The sequence below is a fragment of the Numida meleagris genome, chromosome 16 (genome assembly GCF_002078875.1).
Source record: "Numida meleagris isolate 19003 breed g44 Domestic line chromosome 16, NumMel1.0, whole genome shotgun sequence".
Taxonomy (NCBI): Eukaryota; Metazoa; Chordata; class Aves; order Galliformes; family Numididae; genus Numida; species Numida meleagris.
The window spans coordinates 6,353,034-6,376,885 of NC_034424.1; the positions used below are offsets into that span (position 1 = coordinate 6,353,034).

Genomic DNA, 23,852 nt, shown 5'->3' on the forward strand with positions numbered 1-23,852 from the left:
AGTTCAAGTTCTTTATCCCACTCCCTCATACTTGTTAGTTCGCCACCCTGCATTTAGAAGTGGGAAAAACGACCCATTTGACAAGTCCCTCAGACACCAGTTCCCAATTATCCGCTGTGCTGATTTCTCATGAGTAGTTGTGAACAGGGGTTCTGCAGGGGAGAACAAGCACTCTGCTCAGCCTGACTGTCAGGTGCCTGTCCTCTGCAGCAGCACAAAGGAGTTGGAGGGCACAGGGCACTCTGGAAAAGCCAGTTCAAGCCCAATGCAAACAAATGCTAAAATCTCCCAAAAAGGCTCCAAAGCAGCCCCTGTGCAACTGCAGCACAGACTTCTCATGCTCTGTGCAGGTCTGGACTAGACATTAGGCTTCGTTTTAAGAGCTGGATAATAATCACTACCAGCAAAATAACAGCAACAAATTCTAGAGAAAAGACATGATGAACGGCACTGTGTATTTTACATGATAGTAAATGGGCTTTGCATATGCAAATTGAATGGATTTTAAAATGGTATTTAATGACAATTTTCGTAGCAGACATTAACATTAATTGCATCAAAATGAAAATGCAGCATTAGCTTGCTGTTAGCTGCAAATGCCCCAGCTATAAAGCTTTATCTTTATCAGTATCAGCCCTCACCGATGTGACAGGGCTGCTCTGCAAATTGCAGGCAAAAGGGCTTTTATGTTGCAAAAGTATCCCCCAATGTAGACCAAAATCAACATCAATTTTGCTTTATTTCTTCATAAACGGAGGTTAAATGGCTGCCTGTAAGAAGTCTAGGCACGTTTCAAAAGTTTTAAGGAAAATCTGCAGACCCCACAACCGCAGAAGTAGCAGGAAAGGGCTTTTAATTTAAAGTTATTATTGTGCAACTTGCCTGCTCCTTAATAGCTACCTTTTATGCAGACTGATTGTATTTATCCCTTTACTTTAAAAGCACGTTATAGACAAAATCAAATTATCGGGATCACCAAGGAGTTGTTACAGCCATTTGGGTAAAAGTGGGGAATTTAACTCCCTTTTCATGACTGACGGGTTAAAGACACCCGTGTGGGTGAGTGCTCCCAGCTGGGGCTGTCCCTGGTCACCACAGACTGGTTTCAGCAAGACCCCCCCTGCTAAAAATCAACTGGCTGTCAGCGTTCTCCTGCTTTTGGACTCCAAACTCTGTTTCTTAATCCTGTTTCTTATTGCTGCTAATCAGGATCGTGCTTGCTGTTAAGGCACGCACTTGTCTGGGGGCAGAGACACCAGCAGCACGCAGCCCCTTTCCATGACGCCAAGCACTTGCTTGCCTTTAACAACATCCACTTGGATAAAGGTCTCTGAAGTTTCTCCAATGAGAACACCAATGTCCCTCCGCCCAAGGCACAGCACAGATGGCACAGCCGAGCACTGCTGAGGGTACCCGAGTGTCCCAAAGACACCAAGGTCAGGAGCCGTCCCCAGGCTCACAAGTACAAGCCCTCCTGCATCATCCCAAATGGAAACAAGCCGAGATAAATGCTGGGGTTGCTATTAGTGCCTTATTAATCACACCCCAGCCCTGCTGCTCCTTCTAGCACAGATCACTTTCTGCTTTCCCTTCTGGTGGATGTGTGCCGCGTGGAGCATCTCACCAGGCACCTCACGGACATCGGTGAGAGCTTTCTGAGGCTCTGGGGCCCATTTCCTTTCACAGGATATTTACCTTCAAAGGTCACCCGTGCCCCCTCTCTATTAATTCCCCGTGGGCATTTTCCAGGGGAGAGAAGCAGCTCTGCTTTTTTGCTGATTCCCCCCATTCTCTCCCTCCCTCTTCCCAGAGAAATGTTTGCTACGAATCATGTGGCAGCTTTGTTGTGAGAGTCATAAAAAGGACATTTTTCATCTCTCCTTTTTCCCCGCTCTCGCTCCCTCTCTCTCTCGGTATCAGACAAAGATTTATTCCCTCCCTGATGCCTGTGGCATTCGGAGCTGGGAGGGGTCAGTGGAGGCACTGATGGGACGATAATAGATAATGCAGCGGTTCCCCGGGGGCTTGTCCAGCTCCATAGCTGATCCATCAGCAGGCAGCGCTCGTGCCAAGGTCAGCAGTAACGAGGATGCAGTGGGGTCCCAGCCCGCCCCACGGGGCAACCTCCAGCCGGGCTCCTCTGATTCACGCTCCAGCTTCTGATCTCTACAAGAGCTGCCTCGTGCAAGCCACAATCTGCAAGAGCTCGTGCCCGCTGGGTGCAGGCATCGGAGTAACAGCCGTGCTGCAGTGCAAATGCACCCAGCTTCACCCGTCCCGGCCTGCATCCCAGCTGCAACAAGATCTACAGATTTTTCTTTCAAGGAAAACGCCCATAGTGATACCTGACCTCCAGGAGATCGACCCATCCCACCGATGCAGGCTCTTTGTGTACGGCATGTTGCGTAGCTATGAGATGTTTGCAGCACAGAATTGTTGTTCTGGACTCAAGTCCTCAGTCCTTTCATTTAAAATAACCTCACACACTGTGCTAATAGCAGGTGTGTTCAACCCCCAGCCTCTTCATGTAGCGTGTCACAAAAGGGAGGATGCAAGGTGCTGAGTGGGCTGAGTCCTGGTGGTATTGGAGATCTAAAGAGACAGGGGGCTGTGAAGACCTGCAGGATGTTTGCTGGTGTCCATATAGCATTTGGAAACCCCCAGTAAATATCCAGACAGATATTTAGCCTCCCAACTTTTCTGATTGAAATTTACTATGCAGTGAAATTAGCAGGCATTAAACTATCAATTTCGGAACCATAAGCCAGCACAAAGACAGGGATGCTGTCTACAGCCAGATTTTAAATTGTATTGATTTACACAAGGTCACACAAGGAGTTTGAAGGCGAAACACCTCAGCACACAGTTGGTACCCCAAGCACAAGTTTTATCCCCAGGAACCAGGGACACATTCCAGCAGCGCATAGCGCATCCTGAGCACGAACACGGTCCAGCATTTCCAGGGCTGCTTTTAGAGAAAAGCTTTTCTTTCCTTCTCTTTTCCTAGCACAAGTTTGCTAATTCTGCCTTCCTCATCCCTGCGCACATTCCTGGACACAAGGACCGCGCAGACACACCGTTCTCTGCCATCCTACACCTGTACCTCCTTCAAACCCTGCATGGCCGTAACCCTGCCTGAGCCATGCTGCCATCCACTTGGCAGTTGGCCTGTAGGTTGGGCTGACCTTGGGTGTGCTGGCAGGATTTCCCTGGCACTCTGTCATCCCCACGTCTCCTGCCGGGTCCCCCCTACTGCCCACCTTTACTTCAGACATCCCTTGCCTGAATTCCACATCCCATTTTCCTTCTAACTTCATCTCCTCCTACCATTCCGCCTCCCTTTCTCTACAGCCGGTCTTTATCCTTCAGCAGCTGCTTTCACCATGTTTCTGCAGCACACTCACCCCTCTAAAGCATTTGTTCACTGCAGTCTCTCCTCTACAAATTGAGATAACTGGCCAAAGGCATCACTCATCCAGTACCTCCTCTTTTCTTTGTATCATTTGCAGTGGCCCTGATGCTCTGCTGACAATTGTCTCAGTGGCCTTTAGCAGCTCAGCTGTTACGCTGGGTACTCCTGCAGCTTCCTGGCATACCTGGCTGCTCTGTCCTTATCTTTCACCTTCCCCAAGAAGAGAGGTTTCAATGCTCATACCTGTGCTTTGTAAGTGGCCTCTCCTCCCAAAGTGCCCGTGCTGTTTGCACACAGCCAGAACAAAGTTTAGGAGCCTGCCGCAAATGCTGCTTTAATATTCCCAGCGTCTCTTTGGCACACAAAATGCATTAGCAGGTCTATTTTTTGAAACATTTAAAGGGCATTTCAGGTCATTAACATATGGCCCTTGAGCAGAAAGAAAAGTCTAGCTATAAGGAAAATACGGAAGAGCAGAGGGTGCTCCTGGAACAAAGCCACCAGGAAGAGCCAGGCAGGAAAGGAAGATGAATATTGCAGCAACCCTTGGGCCGCAGTCACTGGAAACAGAGCAAGTAACATGGAAAGGCACAGAGCCCCCCAAATTGGGGCAAACCAAAGTTCTATAGAGGAAAAAAAATGCCTGAGCACTGACAAATAAAAATGATAAAAATATTACATAGAGGCTGCAACCACTGTCAGGCTGAAGAGACCAAAAAAATGCAACCAAGTTAAAAATAATAAAGTAAAATAGGCCTCCCATCAGTTCAGATAATTGCATATCCTACCCAGCTCCACCGCAAACGACACTTTGTGTGTCTGCCACCATTCTCACGTTGCTAAGATAAGAATTTCTATTTCAAGAATCATTTTCTTGTGCTGGACACCTTCCAGGCTGGGATGTGCTCGCTTTGCTGTGCATGTGTTTGCTGCTGCCTGGATTGCTCCGCCGTGTGCCCGCTGCTGCACATAGACCTGCAGCCACCCTGAGTGCACCATGCAGCCACGGGTCATCCTGCAGCTTCAGTGAATAACTTCTTAACTACTTCAGGCTTTGGGGTGAAGACGGAAACAGGTCAGGTTTGGGCAAAAAGATCTGAAGAGCAAAGATTTCGATCCCTTATTACCAACTGCATTATGCTGAATAGGAAAGTAATTCACACTCCTATACGGACTGCTGTCCGTGAGTTTCTCCTTATCAATAGAGCTGGCTGAAGAATTTCCACCAAAACTTCTACCAACTGAAATTACTCGTTGCCCCACTGGACTTCTTTCCCCTGCAAAGTCAGTGGTCTTCCCACCTCGCCAGAGAGATTCACGCATAAAGGGGAGGTCAAGGGGAAGACCTGGTTCTTTGATTTGTTCCACTCAGCGCTATGGAGTTCGGGAGACTTTTAGGGGGAATCTTTTTCTTCCAAACAGAATGCCCATCAGGATGCTCTGCATCTGCTGGGGTGATAGCTGCACACTGCAGTATTTGCTCTCAGCCACAGCCCGGGATGCTGAGGTTGGAACAGCTCTGCCCCATGCCCAGGTCCCACCTGGGTTTCTTGGAGGACAACACAGGATTTCAAGTCAGTAGAGAGAAATTTACTGCAGACAGATCTAAATAACCTTCAGCTAAATCAGCCACAGGGCATCTCCAACCCCCAAAATCAATGCTAGTGCACAAATTGCAGCTTGTGAAGGTGGTTATTTAATAGGTCAGAGCTGGCTTGGTATCATTGCTGCAAGACACGCGTTTCCTTGTGCGCCTTTAGGACTGTTACAAGTATACATCTCACTCTTGGCCTGAGAGGGAATAGTAAAGCAAATTGGTGTTCTTGTAACCATGTGTGCTCTTAAGTACAGCTATGAGTATCTGATAAATCTTTTAAAGTGCATGTTTACAATGGATTTTATTCTTTTTACTGTTCTGTACATACGAGCCCTCTGAGCAAAATAACAGATCCTCTGACACTTGGAAGAAGCCACTGCCTTATTGGCTGCCCACAGTGAAATAATTTATATTGGTGTTCATCCAAATTACAAGGATTGTAAAGAAGGTTCTGAAATTCAGAGTAATCAGTGCTTCGACGCATGGATCCTGCTGCTGCCACACGGGTGAGGGACCCACTATTTCAACGTGAGTTTTGCCAGTGCAAAGACTGCAAAAAAAATTGGTCCCCAAGTGTTTCCTACCAGTTTTTCTCTTGTTATTTTCTTCAGTGGTTAATGGAAAGCGAGGACAAGCGGAGATCATTTAAAAATGATCTTTTGGGCCTCTCCATGGGTTTATTGCCAGGACCTATTTAGAAGAGCATAAAGCTGTAAGGGGCCTATAACTTCGCTGTATAGTCCACAAGCTTCTTAGGAAAATGAAGAGCCTTTGCATGCTGGTTTCTCCATCCCTCCCTCTTCTTACAAACATGCATGCACACGTGTGCAGGGACTTCTGCAGCTGCTAATTGAATTCACTTCTGTGAAAGCGTTAACAAATTGTAAGTGACCTTTTATACAAATTTCAAAGTCAAGAATTCACCCCTAACTGCACACCCCTCTTCTGCCATTCACTGTTATGCAAAACCCACAAACAATTAAAAGAAATAACAAAGAGCCCAGCGGCCCTCTTTCCTAATTAGCTGCAGGAGGCAATGCTGGGGAGTGTGGCTAAGTGCTTCAATTACCTCGGCCCTCCTCGTTGCCCTTGTTAGAACAGACAGGTCCACTGGCCAAAGGGGAACAATTAAGGCGAGGCAGAGCCAGGCAGTTTGCAAGGGGATGCGGGGCCGTGCCGATGCTCGCAGAAGGGCCAGAGCTGTAATCATGCCCCAGATTCCTGCTGGGCTACACAGAGACAAATTAATGGTAGATAGATTGCTAGCTCCAGCCCATCAGTAACAAGGGAGGAAGGGGGAGACAATATAGCAGTACAAGGGAACTATAATCAGAGTTTTCCTGTACTGTAAATCCCTTTCAGGGCAGAGGGAGCTGAGCACTCATGTCTCAGAGCTGCGTGCACTGGCGGAACCCCAAGGCCCGGAGCAGAATCACAGATTCCAGCCTGTGCTTTATTTGCTGAAGATAATCTGTGCTGGATGCGCTGAGGAGCTCCACAGAGACACTGGGACCAAACTGGTTCCCAGCAAGGGACTGATCTGAACTGCTGGGAGCCGGCTTGGCTGTCTGAGCCCCAGCCACAGAGCAGGGAGAGGAACACCACAGACAGAACCACCTCAGGACAAAACCTTCCATCACAAAGTCCACAGGGAACAGATACAAAAGTGATGCCCCCTATACTGTCTCCCCTCTGCACAGAAGACCCCCAAAGACAGATCTTTTCTGTGCAAACCCCACCAACCTTTCAAGAAAGAGCTTCAGGATGGCTTGGTGGCCGTGCAGCACAGCTTTGATATCACCAATGTAAGAAAAAAAATCAATTACACGATTTCTCTGTTGCATAAACAGCCACACTGCATTGCCACAGCCCACTGCCACTGAGCTGCCATTGAGTTTGGGGCACATGCCTGGCTCCTGGGAGCAGTGCTCCCACCACACCTTGACCACCAGAAGGAAGAGCACTTCTGCACTGCCTGGAGCCTACCAAGAAACCCAAGGGCTGAAGTTTGCTCTAATATATTTATGAGCTCTTTCGTCGTTAAGTAATGCAAGAACAAAGCGATGGCAAGTCAAGTTTTTACCCTTTTACAACTCTGCAATCCAACTGATTGCATCCTTTAAGCCAGTGTGAAAACCCTCCCAGAGCAAAGCCCTTTGTACCCACTTTTGCCAGGTACCTTTTTTCCCCTGCTGATGTATAAAGCTTTGAAAATAAGTTTGAGGGGAGACTGACAACCTTGAAACCTCAAGAGCAGCATGGCATTGACGGGTGCTGCTCTCAGAGCCGAGTCTTATAGGTAGATTTTAATTTCACTTTAACAAAATAGCTGTCTCCAGTGGAAGCAGCATCAAGAGCTAAATGAGGACCCATCTTGAGCTGAATCACGTTGAACAGACCTCGGCGCTGTCATTGATTTTCTGGGAAGAAAAAAAACGCCTCTGGCTACTAAACCAAATTAGTAGTCACTGATGACCAATTATTTTGCCCCACTGTGAACGGAGAGGCGTACTAAAATTCCAGTTTGTCAGACCCAAGGCTCTCTTCTCAAACACCTTTCAACAAGCGTGTACCAAAAGTCCCTCAGATGGTTCTGACGCCTTCCTGTTTTCGGCAACTTCTCCTTCTGCAAAGTTTTAATGAGCTGCTGCTCTGAGGACGGCCTGCCAGAAAGGGACTCCCTCCCAACTCAGTGGAACACTATTTGGCATGCCGCACAAATCACAGCTGTCAGAATTTATACACACATACACAAAAAAAGTGTCAGCCTAATGTTTGCAAATTATAATTACCATTTCCCTTGCATGTCCCTGGTGCCTTCATTTTAGATAAATCCCAGCTCTGAGGTATCAGCTGCAAAGCACTGAAGGCTCATGTTGAATAGAATAGATTTAACTAGTTTGTAGCTCATTTAAGGCCTACACTGTTTTATTTTAATATTGTTAATACTTTATTATACTTTTTAACATTGTTTTCACAGTAAAATAGCCTATTAGGAGGCTACAGCTCCTTTTCCAAGAGATTTCTGGCAGGCTAACGCCCCACATTGTGTAACCAAGTAAGCAGGCGCTTGTCACTTCAGCTGAAAATAGGTCTGTACCCTCACTCTTGAAAGTAAATTAGAGAGAAAGTCTATTAGAGAGACAGGAATTGTTTCAGGGATAATAGTTTTGAAAATGTGCATAGATAAATTTTAAAATATTTAGGAAATGTCAGCGTTAGAAGTGGCTCCAACTATTTGACTATAAAAGGATGCGGCTGATTATTTTTTTCCCCCACAATTATAAATAATTTGTTACATCCTATCAGAACTTCTCTCCCTTTCCTTTCTGTGGCAGGGTGCTTGTGCCAAAACAAGGAGATCTGAGTTGCTGGGAGTGAGACAGGTTTTAATCCACAATGCGTACTTTCAGCAGATGCTTCCCCCTCCTCACAGCATCCACAGACGGTAGCAGCAAAAGCCTCCCAGGCCAGAGGTTGACAGGACACATCAGCAGCCCCTGAGTAATGCTGAGGTGAGGGGACGTGTTCCTATGGGCCAGCTGCAAAGGGGACATACAGTCACACCACCAAGTGGCACCAGTAGCAGGGCCACAACTCCCCATCCACCCCAATGGGACCAGCATCTGACCTACAAAGAAAAAGCTTCCTCCCTGAAGTTTCCCTGCAGCTTTAGTCGAGGAAGCGTGCTACCTGATATCCCCTCTCATCTCCACTGCCTCAGTAAGAACAACCAGATGAGGGGTCACATCCTGCAGCACATGCACATTTAAATAGGACACAAGTCATTCCTACTAATTTCAAAGAGGCAGTTCGTGCATGCATTATTCCAGGCATGATTCTATACTTTGCTGGATCAGGACTTAAATGCGATTAATCACACGGCAGGGAAGAGTTTCTGAAGAGCATCAACCCAAATGTGTCCTTTCAAGCATTTACGTACAAGCCAGCTGTGGACTAATCAGTCACCAACTGGCTGGTCCATCAGAGATGGTAAAGTCACCTCCATAGAGATGTGAAAACATGCAGCTATCACAAAAACCAGTAATCAAACAGCACTCCCAAGGGCTCCATGTTTTCCTGCATCCCTCTCCAGTGTTCCTGCACATCAGGACATCTGCTGCCTTGGAGAACCAAGGGTCAGGCCAAGGAAGCCCGGGAGCAAGGCTCACTTGTCCCAAGACTACCAACATTTACACCATGCAATGAGACATCCAACCTCAGTTTTGCCTTATCTTTTAATCCTTTGTAGATATTTCTGCCCAGCTCTGATCAGTGTGAAATGCCAAACTGGAAGGAAAGGAAAGTGAAAAGGGGAAGGAGAGGGATAAATGTAGGTGTCCCCTTTGGCACGGTGGATCTCCAGATGGCAGTCTGGAGCAGTACAGCTGATTTGTAAGCAGAGCCCTGAAAAGCCCTGCAGCGTGTGATCTGTGCAGCAGGAGGGCTGCAGCAGGATGTCCTTCTGATATGAATACCCCCTGGGATGTATGCTGCTGGATTGCCCATTCAGTACCATTAGAGAACACGACCACCGATTAGGCTGTTTTGCAGCACGTGGACAGCACATGGGAGGCAAAGGGGACTCCTTTAATTACAGCAGAAGTTATTCTGAAGACATAAGTCATTTTTAACTTCTGCTTTAACGGAGTCCCCCTATGCCAGTGTCCCTGAGCTACTGCAAAGCACCCTTGCAAAGCTCTGAGCACTATAAGAAAAAGAATCTAAGGGAATTCGAGATGTTTCCACTGCAGGTCGGTGGCATTTTGCATTTCTCAGATTCCCTGCCCAGCACTTAGCCCAGCTCACTGGTGTCTTGCAGTTGGCCTGGTCAGGCAGGGAAAACACTGCCTTGTGTTACAGGAGCAGCAGCTGAAGGCACTGCAACTACAAGCGTGAGCAGACCTGACAGCTCCACAGCATCAGCGGTTGCTGCTGAGATGAGAAAGTCCCTCCCCAACAAGACGTGCAAGGACAAGGACTGATAAAATTCATCATAGACATCCTCCATCACCTCCTCCCGTGGGTTTTCTGTTTGCTTCTGAGGGAGAAGAATAGCACCACAACCAGTGATAAGCAATATGCTGTCCTCAAGGCAAGAACCCTGCTGCTCCATTGCTGCCACTGCCAGTTCTACCTCCCATGGTTTCTGATTAAAGCATCCTCACCTGCCAGGAGCAAGCCTCAATAAGTCTAGGCTACAGCTGTGCCACCACTTGATCACATGCTCCAGGAGCAGAGAAGGGAACCAGCACAAGGAGGTAGAGAGGTGTTAACCCTGGAGATTACCTTGTCATCTTTTCAATGTTTTCCAGGTCTTCCACTCCCCTGTATGACCTCCTCCAACACAAATACAAGGAGCTGTGGATGGAACAGCAGAGAGCGCTGACCGCAGCCCTCCGACTGAAAGAGACAAAGGTAATAACACACCAACGACATTGCTGTTTGCTACCAGACATGAACTCCCTCACTGTCCCACCCACAATAGATGGGCTTCTCCCAGTCATAGGCAGGAGGAATGGCTTCCTACTAGAAGACAAAGGCTCATAAAGATCAGCTGCTTCCTAGCCAGGACAGGCCTGGCTCAGCCAGAGCACATCCTGCAGGTTGATGCTGTGGGACTGAGCAGCAGATGTGGGTTCCTGGAAGTGCTCTGGAGACAAAAGGGAGGCTTTTTAAAAAGCTTTTTTTTTTTTTTTTTTGCATTGGAAAGTGTCAATCAGCATACTGGAAACTAAGTGAGCTCAGAGCAGTCGTGCTTTGGTCAAGGCCTTGCTAAAGGCTTAGGCACCTCTCCCAGAGACATCTCTCTAGCTATCATTAAGCATCTGCTTATGTCAATATGCCTCTAGTCACAGGGTGCCCAGCTAAACTCCTGTTAAATTGGAAGCTCTAATTCTTTTTAGATCACCACAATACTAAGAAGCTCTACTGTAACAAAGAATTAGGTTTCAAGTTATCATTGGTATTTAATGCCATCCTCATGCCAGAAGCCCTGCAGATTGTCCTTTGGACAGCACCAGCTCTGCTCAGGTTTCCTGCAACAGTGGATAAAAGAATGGAGCAGCCAACAAACGTTCGAGGGAGCAGCACCAGCCTTGATCCTGGCATGGCACAGCGGATGCCCTCACCCCAAGCAGTTGTTAGAGCTGTTAAACGTAACAATATTGTAATAACATTTAAAAGCAGCCAATGACTGTTTTATTAGTTAATGACTCAAGGAAGAGTCGAGCTAATATGGTAATGACCAATTTCAATGGGCTTTCTGCCATCACAAAGTATGCTTTATAGTGGAATTGCTATACAGTGTTCTTAATTAGCAGCTATTTTATGAACGCACAAGCAGAGGATGTTGGAGAAATGCGTCCCTAACTTATCTATTAATGACTGATGTTTTAATCACTAAGTTCCCTCCATCAAATTTCTGAAGTCTGCAGCCACCAATTACTGAGTTAAGCAACACAGACCTACAAACTACACCGCAGAATGGACAGATTCCCAGTTGCAATTAATTGGGAGAGCAACACATTTAACAATCAGGATGTCTCCACCTGGTGAGGGTGGTGGAAGTGACTTTCCCAGCTGGTGATGAGCCATTGCTCTAGTTCAGGGTTCCACACAGGCAACAACCATCTCACTGAGATGACACAAAACTGAGAGCTGGCTGCTGCCCACATTTTCCTTATCAGTATGTTTTAGATATCACCATTAGCTGCATAGACATGAAAGGCTACTCACATCAGGGTGATCCAAAGTGCCTCTTAGACTAGTTCCTCCTAGCATCATGATATCTTCAAGACACCAATCTGACGTATGTAACCTTGCAGCCATTTCAGCCTGTTCTTGTTCATCTTTAGTGGCAGCAGGACAAAGTGCGCGACAATCGTGCTTCGCTTCTCCGAAAAATCCCAGTGCCTCCAAAGGAGGAGTCCTTCTGGCACCTGCCCCACCTGGACAAGGTATGAAGTACTTGACATTAGGAACACCTTCTAACCTTGCCCAGGTTCCCTGGTAAGTCTCTTACCTCATGAAGATAGATGTAAGGTTCTTTCCTCAAAGATCCCCAAGACCCAGACCCTGTAACGTTCCCACAAAGGATGCGTTTAAACTCCATTATATTTTGGATTATCTTTTTGCAGTCCTAAGACCCAGAAAAGGGGCAGCAGTTGACCACATAAAGGGCTTATTGGCTTATTTTCTAATTTGTGGGCACTTTTGTGATCTTCATCAGATCAGAAGCATGTTATTATACCTCCCATCAGTACTGGCATGGCCTTTGTTCTCTGCTAGAATTCCTGCCACTGCCCCACATGACCGTAACAATCAAACCTACTTTTAGGTAGTCTAACACTTCATCAGTCCTCACCACAATTAATTCAAGCCACATCAGGTAAACATGTTTCAAGACTATAATGCAATAGAAAGCACAGCAATGACAGCAGAGCAGCAAGGTTCCAGGCTGCAGCAAGTGAGGATTTGCTCAAATACAACAACATGAGCACAGAAATAAAGAAAAGAAGCTGCTTACCTTCAGAAGGCCTCAGGAAGGCAGAGATCTCCAGCAAGAAACCCTCGCCTCCACTACCAACCCTTGCATGAGGTCTGGGAAGGGGTGGATCCTGGCTCCACCCCTTCTGGTTACCCAGGTGCATTGCATGCAGCTGAGCTCCCCTGGGTTGGCCCTGCCTTCACACCAGGTGCTCAATCACTGCTTCAAGCCATGACTTAGCATTTTCGCTACAAAGACTCATTTTCATCCCAAGGGTTGGAGATTCCCAGAAAGTCTATGCTCATGATATCTCCCTAAACTACCTGTTTGACAATATTCACCCTGAGACTGAGCAAGGGGTCTAGCCAGGCTACAGATGCACAAGACACTTCCTTTAACTGATCCAAATAAGAGCTAAGGTGATGATTTCTTATTCTAGCAGTGGGATCTGGACATCTTCCTGAATTCATCTGTGCATCCTATTGTGCTCTGTGGTACTTGTCTGAGTTCTGCCAGCTTTGTTTGTGGTGTAAAATGCTGGGAAACTTCAAGTGAAAAGCTAGAAGGCATTTTAGAAAGGAAGGAAGAAGAGCCGGGCAAGAGAGATTGAAAGGAGACACCAGAAAGTCTGAAAGCACTGAAGCCCTGCAGAGAGTTGACATGGCCAAAATCATATCTGGCATTGATAGATACTATTGCAAAGAGCCTCTCAACCCTCTGCTCCAGCCCTGGTTCTGATGGTTCTGGGTTTTTTTGGTTTTTTTTTTTTACCATGCTGTTGATTTTTAACTGCAGTTTAAAGCAATGAAGGAGCCTTGTGACTTCCTGAAGCTAATTTACTTGTACAAGTTGGAGAGTTTCAACCAAGAAATGTATTTTGCACCACCTTGATGTATTCCTCTTACATCCTGTCTAAGACTGTCCGATTAGCATATGTCAGTAATCATTTATCCCAGCTGCCTGTCAGCACAAAGCTGCTGCTGCGGCTAGTGTCAGGGAAAGAACATGACCGATCGCTGTTAAACAGATTGTGTAAGTCACACGAGATACTGGGGCAAGCCTTCTCTTTAGAGCTCTTCTCACCCCAGACCTTTCCATCACTATTCATTTTTCAGCCTCCGTTTTTCTTTGTGCTTTCCCTTTTGTTTCATCCATGATTGCAGTTGGATTCCCCCCACAGTCACAGGTCTCAGACACCACCTGAGTCTTTCCCTCTCCTCTCCCCTTGCTCTCTCCTCTTCCTCTACTCCTCAGGAACAGCATCCAGGGAGGAGAAAGATCACTTTGCACAGCATCTTCTATTTTCTGCATTCCTTTCTCATTACATTAACCTGGAAGGTTTGCCTTCCCTAGCTGCAGACCTAACAGGCGCTGTTCGTGTTAGAACTTGGATCAGGAAATTAATTGCTTAGTTGAGTTTCAGTGCACGGTTTCCTCCATGGAAAAGCAAGTTCTCAAACATCCACAAAAGTTTATCCAGTTAAGAGCAGAAACACACCAAGGAAAGCTGTTGGCTTCAAAGAATGGTTGATAGTCTCCGAACTGTGCTTTAGCCATCTCTATAAATTTGGGTTCTTTCAAAGCAATAGCCTTGAGAGACAAGCCAGCCTAATCCTTCACCCAAACTCAGCCAAAGTCAGTCATTCACCACCATCCCCTCTTTTAGAAGGGTGACAAAGAGCATCACACCAAAGAGGTAAGGGAGTTTGTTCTTACACCATTCCTGTTCTCGTGAAATCTCTGGACTTACCGCTTGGTCCATGCAAGACCTCGCACCATACTAGAGCTCCTGGAGGAAGCAGAAAAGAAAACAAAGAAGCTTTGCCCTCCCCATTAATTGCCTCTGCCTGCTCCCTGCACTACCAGGGCTGCATGGCATTACCTAGGCAATGAGTTGCTAAAGTATAGACAAATTGACTGCTTTCATTTGGTTTCAGCCCCAGTGCTTTAGAATAATGGCCCACACCATTAGGCTAACCCTGTGGTTTGCAGGCCCTCCCACACCAGGGGCTCTCTCCCGCTCTGCGTCTCGCTCTGCAGGACTGACCTGGTGCGTGGTCCCCTGGGCCCCCCAAACCCCCCACTCACGGGGAGCCAGTCATGTCCTGGTGGGCAGTTCATTAGGGGGAGTTGAACTAGAGGGGTTTTTACATTTATTTGTTACAAATCCAAACAGAAGTTAACTCCTTGCTCACCTCAGCAAGGCATTCCCACTGACCCCCTCTCCCTTCCTCAATCACCTTCCAAGGCAAAAGGCCTCTGCCTTGTTCTGCCTGCAGGGAGCTGATCCCTCAGCTCAGGTTTTGCTAGCACGGCTAGGACCCTGCACCAGGACTTCTTTTTTGTCCACACTACATCCCCTGGAGTCTATAAGAACTCAGGCAGCCAGCATGTACATAAGCACGTGTCCTGACCTTGCATCACCCATTGTTAGTGTTGCATTGACCTGGCCAAAATGGCATCTCTGGTGTCAAACAAATACTGGACAAGATGTTGCTGCCAAAATGCATCATCCCTACAGCACTACTGTCTGCAGAGAGCCAGTGCAGGGCAAGGCTATGCCTGCCTCTATCTGAATCTTTGACCATAATCCAAACCAAGTATATTTGATGGCCATAATCCAAACCAAGAGTATTTGATGGTCATAATCCAAACCAACGATCAACACAGGCCACTCAACGATAGATTTTCAGGGCTCTGTCAAGTCAGTCCAGAAGGGCATTTATTTTGGTAGCAGCACCTCATGATGTGGAAGGACAGAATTTGCACATATGTCAAAACAGCTCCACACTGACACACAAGGTATCGGCTTTTCTTTGCTCATTAGAGAGTTCCAACTTGCTCAGACATTCAAGGAGGCTTTCCAGAGAGAATATTCTTGTTTACTTGACCAAACAGAGGGAGGAAAGAAAATGCAGCAACTTTGGACAACATTTTTGTCAACGTATGCTGCCTTCCCGAGCAGATGAAACGCGCTGTGCTCGATGCGCGATATGAATAAGCGATAAGCAATTGACGAGCAAGTGTTCGGGTACCTTGGCAAAAGACTTAATTTGCAACCTGGCACAAAATCAAAGGCTCTGTCAACGACTGAGCGGCTCTCCCGCGTATGCCTTGCATTACCTGGGAAAGCTCTGTCAGGTAAATTTCCAGTGAAAGTAATTAGAGGAATCCCCACTGTATAAACTTTGCAGCAAAATTCTGGGCTCCAGAATTTGATTCTCACCAGGGATCTGATATCTGCTCACAGCCTGATCCTTCCTCAGAATTAACAGTTGAGGTTTAAGACATACACACAAAAATGTTCTGCATTTTTTTTTAATGCCTTACCTCTATTTTTGTCTGAAGAGCTGAACTGACAACCGAGGCTCATGTAATCCTGCAATTGTTGCCTTGTCAGAAAAGCCATAGACCGTGCTTAACCAACCTGTGCTTGATACACACAGCGGGCTGGCTTCGCAGTGCAGCGCTGATCCTCCCGGGTTTGAGGGGGACAACAAAAGTTCTTGGAGATGGGGCCTGGATACCACAAAGCAAGCTTTCTGTCACCATGGCACCACATCAAACCTCTGTTCAACTGGGATTTTGGCTAACAAACGGTGTCACCTGATGGCTGTTCAGTAGCCCAAGTAAATGAATTGGTGGGTAACAGTCCAGCCAGGATTCTCTGGATTTTCTTGTTTTGCCCAACAGCCAGAACTACCAACAACACAACTGTTTGGATCACAGCAATGCATTTCCATGGTCCAGTTTTTCCCAGTATCCTTTTACACATACCCTGTACACTCAGTCTCTCCATTGTACCCTACAGTCCCCTCTGCCACTCTCAGTCCCTCCTTCAGCTCAGAGATGTGGTAAAATCATAGAATAATTAAGGTTGGAAAACACCCCTAAGTTCAACTAATCCAACTATCAACCCATCACCGCCATGCCCACTAAACCACCATGGCAGCCCATCCTTCCTCTGCCATTTCACTGCTCTCCAACATCTGCCGGTTGACACCAACAAAACAGCATTTAAAAAAAAAAAAAGAAAGAAAGAAAGAAAAGGGAGGAGATATTTAGATCTGGCCTCAAATTGAAGCCCCAGTGCAGAAGTCCCCAGAACATGTGAGCTCATGACTTCCAGTATCAGGGTGAACGAAGTCAGAGACTCAAGCATGCTGGGCACTGCAGCGTGAGGCACAGCACAGCTTAGCATCCCTATGTGCAGCCTCACAGCCTGGGAAATGTCCAGGCCAGGCTCCAGCTGCACCCAAGCCCTGATGCCCAAGGACAGCATGAGCAGCTGCTGGCACCCAGGGCCCACTGCTGTTAGAGATTCAACAATGAAGGAGCAGATTTGGGGTGCTTGGGTTGCAGTGGAGTAAAACCACAAATGCTGTGCTATCTTCCAGGTAAGCCCCAACCATTGCTACTTCTTCATACAAATCCACAGGAATGCTTTGTATCTGGCCTTGAGGTTTTGTTCATGGCCATTCTGCCTTCTGTAGGGACTCCGTCTCTCACCTGACAGCTTCATTTGTGTGGCACAAAAGGGCTCCAAGTCAAAATCTCAAACTGCCCAGACCGAGCAACCTAAGAAGTCCAGCAAACGTCTGCAGCCCTTATTTGCAGGAAGGAAAAATCTGCAATGTCTCCAAGGGGCATTAAACACAGCAGCCAAAGATTACTGGGCATTTTCCGAGGCCTTCCCATTTTGGAACACACGGACCATTTAGCCCAAACTCCTTTGTCCTGATTTACTTATCTTCTCAGAATCAGAAAGTGGGGAGGGAAGACCCGACCCACTCATTAAGCAAGTTCAGGACGCTACCAACGGGAAAAGCCACCGTGTTTGTAACCCTAATAACCCAACACACCCCTCCAAGCACAGCTCAGCTTGGACAGAATAACGTCTGTTTTAAAAATACCTGCCTCTCTCTAACTTGTCATGGCATTTGTTGACAACCCTATTGAAAGCCGCTCTCAGTGCAGCTGTGAAGGATCTTTCAGCACCTCTTTCTCTTTCCTAGACAGTTTTTGAAAGGGAAGGGGAGGAAAAAAAAAAAAAAAAAGCCATCAATACAGGGGGAAAAAGGCATCAGCAGCCAACATCAGCTGATGAAGCGCCTCACCTGGGCCCCCAGCGCACCGCCTCCAATTAAATCAAAATGGTTTGTTTTTAATGGTCTTTTACACTGACAAGTGGGCTATCATTCCAGGCCTAGAGAGCTGTCAGGGAGCCGAGGCAAATCCTCCGTTGATAATGCCCAATGCTTCCAATTAGGAGCCGAGGCCGCTCCTGGCGCACTAACGATTCCCCAGCCTCCCCCAAGGCCCCTTCGGCGCTGGCTGTTTCGTCTTCCCTCTTCCTCCGCCGCAAATTACTGACACAAAACGGAGGCGCCCCGGTGCCTCCTCACCACGCCGGGCCCCGGCCCTGTTGGATTTAATGAGGCGATGGAAGTTTTTGCGGATCTTTCGCTAAATTCTTTTCTTGTTTGACAGCTGCTTGAGTGTTGACCTTATAAAAGATTTAGTGTTTCTCATTATTTTCTGTCAAGCTTTACAAGTGATAGCTTCACGGAAATCATTTGCATCTCGATGTGCGCGCGGTTTTGTCTGTACGGGGATGCTCGGTGCAGCTCTCAGTGCGTACAGCACCCATACATTGTGTATTTTATTCCCTCCTCCCCACCAAAAAATCTACAAACACGGCGCCGTTGTTTTGTGTCGTTTTGGGGGAAAAAAAAAAATAAACAAACGACAAAAAAAAAAACAGGAGAAGACTTGAAAGGCCCTGGGTTTCTTAGGCTCTGTAAATGAGGGAGGTTTTGAAAAAGGAACAGAGATTGGTTTCCTGTAAAGAGAGCTCAGGGAAGTGTTTTGTCACCCACTGAAAGCATTCGATCAAATGGATGATGGAGGCTGCGCTGGGTGTAGGGGCGGCTGTGCCGCAGAAGCAAGGAATGGCAGAAAGGCTTGGAGCCCCCCTGGGCTGCTCCGTGCCTCCCACGCATCATTGCACAGCTGCCTCCTGAGCCCCCTCTCCCCTTGCAGCTCCCATTTACCTCCCGCCAGGAGCTGACCTGCCTGGCCACCCAATGGCACCCGGAAGCCATCCTTGGGATGCACGCTGCTGCCTCGGGGAGCTCTGCCCACCCTGCACGTTTTGCATCTCCCAATGTATTGGTTCTCCTCTTACGGATCTATCTGTTTGCACCGTGCACGTGGTTGTACTAATGCTTGACAAGGGAGCTCTTTCAGTCCCCCAATTTAAAACATAACTAAGAAACCCGAATGAAAATGGCATCCCTAAAGTTTCAATATGTATTTTGGGGGCCGAGTTTGTTTTACTGCCCCTCTAACTCTTTGCAGCAAGGGCTGATGTTACAGCAGCCCAGCTAAAGGTGTCCTGCAAGCTTTAACTTGTCAATAAATATGCAAAGAAAATGAGTGAACATTGCATCTAATGAGCAGAAAACTACTGTAGCTCCATCATCCTGCAAAGAAAACCACCACATTTAAGCCTGCAACCCATCTTCCTGTCCTGCTACAGCCAATGCTCTAAACCTGGAATTAAAACAAAATCCTGTTGTAACAGCCCGTAACCACATCAGAGCAAGGGTAAAGATTGTCAGCTGCCTCTACAGAAAGTACCGTTGGGTTCATCATTTAAAATATGAATTAGAAGAATCGGAGATGTGGATCCATCACCAGCACTGACTTCTCACACTGGCCTGTCACAGAAAGACCTCTGACCCAGGGACACCCTTATCTTGTCTCTCATTACTGGCCTGGGACTAATCCATACACCTCAGGTATCCCTCATTATGAGGGGGTTCCTCATTTTTTAACACAGCACTTGTCCCCTGCCTTACACCTGGTGCTTCCCACTTACTCATGCTGTGGCATCACTCACAACTTTGTCAAGGACTCTGCTAATTTTAATTACAGTGTGACATTTCTCACCCAGGAGCTTTGTACCAGCCCGGAGTGAACAAACTGCTGCTGCCTCCCCTGTGGCCTTAACCCAACCCCATGCAGAAATGTCACCCTGCATGGCTCCCAGTTCTCAGGAAACACATCCAAGAGAAGCAGCTCAGCTGTCCTTACATACAGACAGTGGATTTTTCTAACAACCCCAGCTCTGGCCCCATACAGGTCAGAGGGAAGAACCGCTGTATCTGCAATGGGAGACCAGGGCTGGCCCTGTCAGCTCTGGGGGCTCCGGGGCTGCCCACCCATCTCTGCAGCCTGGGCTCTGCTTCCCCCTGCCCTCCCAGCCAGGGGTTGTGGGGAAGCAAGAACATCCAGAACCAGCTGTCTGAAGTCAGGCACTCAAATGCAAATAGAAGCACCCGGATGCCTTCCTCCAGAGATGGGGAATAGCTAAATATGCTTTGTTTGTCTTGATTAATGAGATTACTAGTAAGCTTTTCAGGGCAAAGACTGCTGTGTATTTTTACATATGCAAAAGCTGACATCCATCCAGCCTGAGCAGGGTGGGGGAAGCAGGAGGAAGCTCTGCACGTCCACTCGAGGCAGATCCATGGCACAAGGCATTGTCAGGGCCCCCCGTGTGACCCCACTCCAAACATGAAGACACGCTCACACATCTCAGTAAGCCTGTATCTGCAACCTATTTTCCTTGGCCAGCTGCTCATGTAACCAATCATCTATCTGTTCCTCTCGCTGTAGGTTGGGCCTCATCTCAGTACTTTTCCAGACCATGATGCTCGTAAGAAGGCGTTCAGTGCCTCCCATTGAGAAGTGCCTGGGGGACTCGGTTCCCTCCCCAGGGCAGCCACTCAGTGAGCTCAGGTCTGGAGCTCAGCCCCCAGAGCCCTGCACCAGCCATAGACATAGGATTTCTCAGGATTTAAAGAGTTATGTTCATGCAGATATAGCCAAATAAATCAAACATGAAAGACAAGATCCTGTTTCAGCCTGTTCATTGCTTAACATCTGGTGCACACCAACAATTTCCTCAGCCTGATCACCACAAATCTCGGGCTCAGGGTAAGAAGTCACAGTGCTAAGAGGGCAGTGCTTGTACCAGTACAGCCCCACAGGGAAAGGGCAGTCTCCTCCCCTGCCTGCTCTGCGCAAACATATTAAACTCAACCACATCCCACTCAACACCAAGTCTAGGAGAGCTCCACAACCCATCAGTCCTTCCCACCCGACTGCCGAGCGAGCTCCTCATTGCTGCCTGATCCAGCAAAGCTCTTGCCCGTTTGCCTGCGTGCGGGCATCCCAGCACCTGCTGCAAGAGCTCCGCCAAACCGAGGCCCCTCCGCAGGGCGCTGTGTGCGCCGATCCCACGCGTACAGCCGAAGAGCTGCTGCCACCCGGCGCCGTGCCGTGCTCCCCCCGCTGCCAGCCCGGGCTGACCCGAGCCCCGACCCCCCCTGCCCCGTCCCCTGTGCCCGGTACCTGGGGGCCCTGAGACGGCCCCGCTCGCCCCGGCGCTCCTTGTCCTGCAGTGACACCCACTGGTAACGCGGCTCTACCGCTGCCGCAGGCTCCCCGCCGCCCGCCCCGCTCGCTGCAGCCTTCGGGCCGATTTTCGTCCCCATCTCCCCCCACTCAAACCACACACCCTCCCGGCCCGCTCTCCTCCCTCTCATCCGGAAACCCTTCGGCGAACGGGAGCATCCCGAGGAAATGAGTTTTAAGGGCGGCTAGGTCTGCTTTGTATAAAGACGACAAGGCGTTGGAGCTGAAAGAGCTAAATCCTGCAGAGACATCAGTGCAGCACAGAACCTCTTGTCCCCCCACCCCGATGTGGTGGTACACGCCCTGCCATGCCCAGCAGCCCCCATTCCTCCAGGGACACCCCATGACTGCAGAGCGGGGGGGTGACGGGGTTGGGGACACCCATGCAGATAAATCATTTGTGACCCACCAGGCCGGTGGGACATGGAGGCAAAGTGCCCTGGTGCTCCACCAGCCTCACTCCTGGGCATGGGACCGCCCCTGCGCTGCTCTTCAGCCTCTGTGAGGGAGGGGCTGCCAGGATAAACCCAGGCTCTGCTGCACAGGGATTTACCCTCTGAGGTCCAGCACAGCCTCAGGTGACCCAGGGTTCTGCAGGGCTCAGCTCAGCCAAGGGAGAAAGCTTACATCTGGTGTAGACCCACACTGCCAGCGTCACCACTTGAATGAATGAGTTCTTAACTGCTGTAAAGTGGATGCCGTGCACAGGCAAAATGGGGGAGATTTCTGCGTTGGAGAGTCCCATTCTAAAATAATAATAATAATAATAATTTATATTAGTTAATGTCAGCCTCGCTGACATTAGAACATGAGCAGTGAGAGCACCTGTAGCTGCTGGGAAAGCCAATTGTGGCCTCAGAGTGACACAGGGCCTTGGCTGGGGATGGCAGAATACAGGGATGAGGACTGAACCCCTCCCCTGCCTGCACACCATAACTTTGCACAGAGAGCAGAGCTGAACTGGAGATCTCCTTGTGACTGTCTGAAGGCCAATGCTCGATTCAAGAGAGGGAACCTCAGCAGCAGACTCACCACTCAAATCAGTCCCGACATGAGTGATTATAACACAACCCCAATCCCAACCTCGATCCCCCTTCTGGGTCCCATTCCTGGCCCCAAACGCAGCCTCAGTGCTGTTCCAAGTGCCCATCTCCATCCCAAATGGGGTGCACTGGTTAGATAGGGTTGGTTGCCAGAGCCCAGCATGCTGCAGAGAGCTGGGAAACCCCATGGGGGTCTCTGCCCTGTTTCTCACTGGAACCAGTTCCTGTGCATCACTTGCTCTGGTGGATGCTGTGAAAGCAACACCAGCAGATGAACCATAGAATCACAGAACCATTCCGGCTGGAAAAGTCTTCTAAGATCCCCAAGCCCAATCCCAGTGCACCCCACCATGCCCACTGACATGTCCCTCAGTGCCACATCTCCATGGCTCTGGAACACCTCCAGGGATGGTGACTGCACCACTCTCTGGGCAGCCTGTGCCAGCGCCTGACCACTCTTTCACAGAAGGAATTTCTCCCAATGTGAGAACATGGGGGGACTCACAGCCCTGAGCCTGGTCCATCGCACCCACAGATTTGGGGCAGAGGAGGGGCTGATCCTGCTTTCCCACTGTCCCTGTCCACCTGCGGGGCTCCTTTGTTCCCTGCCCTGCTCGCAGCCAGCCCCGAGCCGGGGTGGAGGGCAGGAGGTGGGGGGCCCTGCCTGGCCGCTGCCCGACAGCTGGCAGCCGTGCGGCCCGGGGGGGGCCTGCCGCCTCCAAGCTGCCGGCCGAGAGCGGCTTTGGAAGAAGGACAAGATGCAGCTGCCCGGCCGGGAAGGGGGGAAAAGGAGGAAATCGACTATTTGAGAAATAACCGGCAGTATCGCTGCACGCACGCGGGTGCGGACGTTTTCCTCCTCTCTGCCCCCAGGAAAAGAGCCCGGGAGGAGGCAGGAGCGGTCGGAGCGGTCGAAAGGTGGGAGCCCGGCGAGAGAGCGCGATAGCGGCGAAATGTCCCGACGGGACGGGAAGGGGGAAGGGAAGTCGCGGTGTGCAGCGCGGGCAGCTCCAGCCGGGCCGGGGGGGTCGTTGGAGGGGTAATTGCCTAACTCACGGCAGCGCCGCCGCTCCGGAGCTCGGCACCCGGTGGCCCCGGGTTCGCCTTTGCAAAAGCCTCTCTCTGCCCGTTCGCAACCGATTTCAGCGAGAGGATTCAACGAAACCCGCAGCGCCGAGGCTCAGCTCGAGCTCAGAGCTGCCGCCTCTGCGCTGGGGCTTCGAGAAAGGTGTCAGCGCTTTTCCTATTCCTTCGTTGTTTTTTTTTTCCTTTTTTTAAATTTTGTATTTCTAACGCTCAGCAAAACTTTCCCTGCTCGAGAGCGAGCGGCGGAGCAGTTAATTGCGGGGAGGCGAGCAGAAAGCAGCAACCCTCCGAATGCCCCCCACCCCCCCGCGGCTAATCACCCCATTACGAGCCCCATCAGCGCCATAATGACAGCAAAGAGGGCGGAAACCGCCCGGAAAGCGCGGGGACCCGGGCGGCAATTAATTCGCGTTAATCAAGCTGCAAGGTGTCGCCGGCGGAGAGTGACAGCCCCCAAAACGCTTCGCGGCCAATGGGCGCGTTCACACGGCTGCGGCGCGGGGGGAGCTCGAGCCGGAGCGGCACAAGTTCATATTTTCTCCCTTTTTTCATTTTTTAATTTTGTGTCATTTTTTTACCCCCCCCCGCCCCCACCGTGGGGGAAGGCGCTGTCCGAGGTGCTGAAGTCGGAGTGACTCCGGCGCTGTCCGAGGTCCTGAAATTGGCATCCGGAGTGACTCCGGGTGCTGGTCGCGGTGCTGACGCCTTGGTTCCGGTTTGACTCCGGTTCTCCCACTCCCC

The 23,852-nt window shown here is 49.2% G+C and overlaps 1 protein-coding gene across 10 annotated transcripts in view; it reads left to right on the plus strand.

The window, feature by feature from the left end:
- The window catches only part of CFAP77 (cilia and flagella associated protein 77), a 53,041-nt gene extending 32,625 nt beyond the window's left edge, over nucleotides 1–20,416 (plus strand). For 3 of the 10 annotated variants that reach the window (XM_021413537.1, XM_021413533.1, XM_021413529.1), the window contains 3 exons: nucleotides 10,325–10,427; nucleotides 11,867–11,968; nucleotides 12,938–18,269. In XM_021413537.1, the coding sequence (XP_021269212.1) occupies nucleotides 10,325–10,427; nucleotides 11,867–11,968; nucleotides 12,938–13,108 (376 nt within the window). In that variant the 3' untranslated portion in view covers nucleotides 13,109–18,269. The other 7 variants (XM_021413528.1, XM_021413536.1, XM_021413527.1 and 4 more) reach the window with 5 other exon arrangements.